General features: G+C 41.0%; 1 protein-coding gene across 1 annotated transcript; it reads left to right on the top strand.

Annotated features, from left to right (window-relative positions):
• The first annotated feature begins 5 nt into the window (after positions 1-5).
• On the top strand, positions 6-962 carry LOC129513077 (olfactory receptor 13C9-like). Its single transcript, XM_055331105.1, has one exon. It carries the CDS (start codon positions 6-8, stop codon positions 960-962), a length of 957 nt encoding a protein of 318 aa, XP_055187080.1.
• The last annotated feature ends 359 nt before the right edge of the window (positions 963-1,321 follow it).

Genomic DNA, 1,321 nt, shown 5'->3' with positions numbered 1-1,321 from the left:
GTAAAATGGAATGGGAAAATCAAACCATTCTGGTGGAATTCTTTTTGAAGGGGCTTTCTGGTTACCCTAAGCTTGAGCTACTCTTTTTTGTGCTGATCTTAATAATGTATGTTGTCATCCTTCTGGGCAATGGCACCCTTATTTTAATCAGCGTCTTGGACTCCCACCTTCACACCCCTATGTACTTCTTCCTGGGGAACCTCTCCTTCTTGGACATCTGCTACACCTCCACCTCCATTCCCTCCACGCTGGTGAGCTTCCTCTCAGAAAGAAAGACCATCTCCTTCTCTGGCTGTGCAGTGCAGATGTTCCTTGGCTTGGCCATGGGGACAACAGAGTGTGTGCTCCTGGGCATGATGGCCTTTGACCGGTATGTGGCTATCTGCAACCCCCTAAGATATCCTGTCATCATGAGCAAGGATTCCTATGTGCCCATGGCAGCTGGGTCCTGGTTTGCTGGGGTTATCAACTCTGCAGTACAAACCGCATTTGTGGTACAATTGCCTTTCTGTAGGAATAACGTCATCAATCATTTCTCCTGTGAAATTCTGGCTGTCATGAAACTGGCTTGTGCTGACATCTCAGGCAATGAGTTCATCATGCTCCTGGCCACAACATTGTTCAACTTGCTGCCCCTGCTTTTGATCGTCATCTCTTACTCATTAATCATCTCTAGTATCCTCAAGATTCGTACTTCTGAGGGGAGAAGCAAAGCTTTCTCCACCTGCTCAGCCCACCTGACTGTGGTGATAATATTCTATGGAACCATTCTCTTCATGTACATGAAGCCCAAATCTAAAGAGACACTTAATTCAGATGACTTGGATGCGACTGACAAACTTATATCCATGTTCTATGGGGTTATGACTCCCATGATGAATCCTTTAATCTACAGTCTCAGAAACAAGGATGTGAAGGACGCAGTTAAACATCTATTTAGCAGAAGATTCTTTAGCAAGTGAATAGAAAAGGAATTGGATTGTGAACACATTGGATATGGTTGAAACTTTAGAATTATGTTGGAATTTTGGTTGCTTTTACTTTTTCTGAACTTTCATATATTATTTAACATTTTCTATGATGACATACGGCTTTACAATATCATTACATGTTCATTATTGAGAATTTGCAAGATATAGGGTAGCAGGGTGAGGAAAATAAAGAGATCACTCTGATTAACACTAGGAGATGGTTACTTTCAAACATTTTGAACAATATTTCATATTCTGTGTATACTCCAATTTTTGAATTGGGTATTATATGTCATTTTATGTTCACTTTTTTACATAGTCCTATTTCATAGGCCACACTCCATCAAAAC

This window comes from Nyctereutes procyonoides, unplaced genomic scaffold (genome assembly GCF_905146905.1).
Source record: "Nyctereutes procyonoides isolate TBG_1078 unplaced genomic scaffold, NYPRO_anot_genome, whole genome shotgun sequence".
Taxonomy (NCBI): domain Eukaryota; kingdom Metazoa; phylum Chordata; class Mammalia; order Carnivora; family Canidae; genus Nyctereutes; species Nyctereutes procyonoides.
This window is presented reverse-complemented; position numbering and strand designations above follow the sequence as displayed.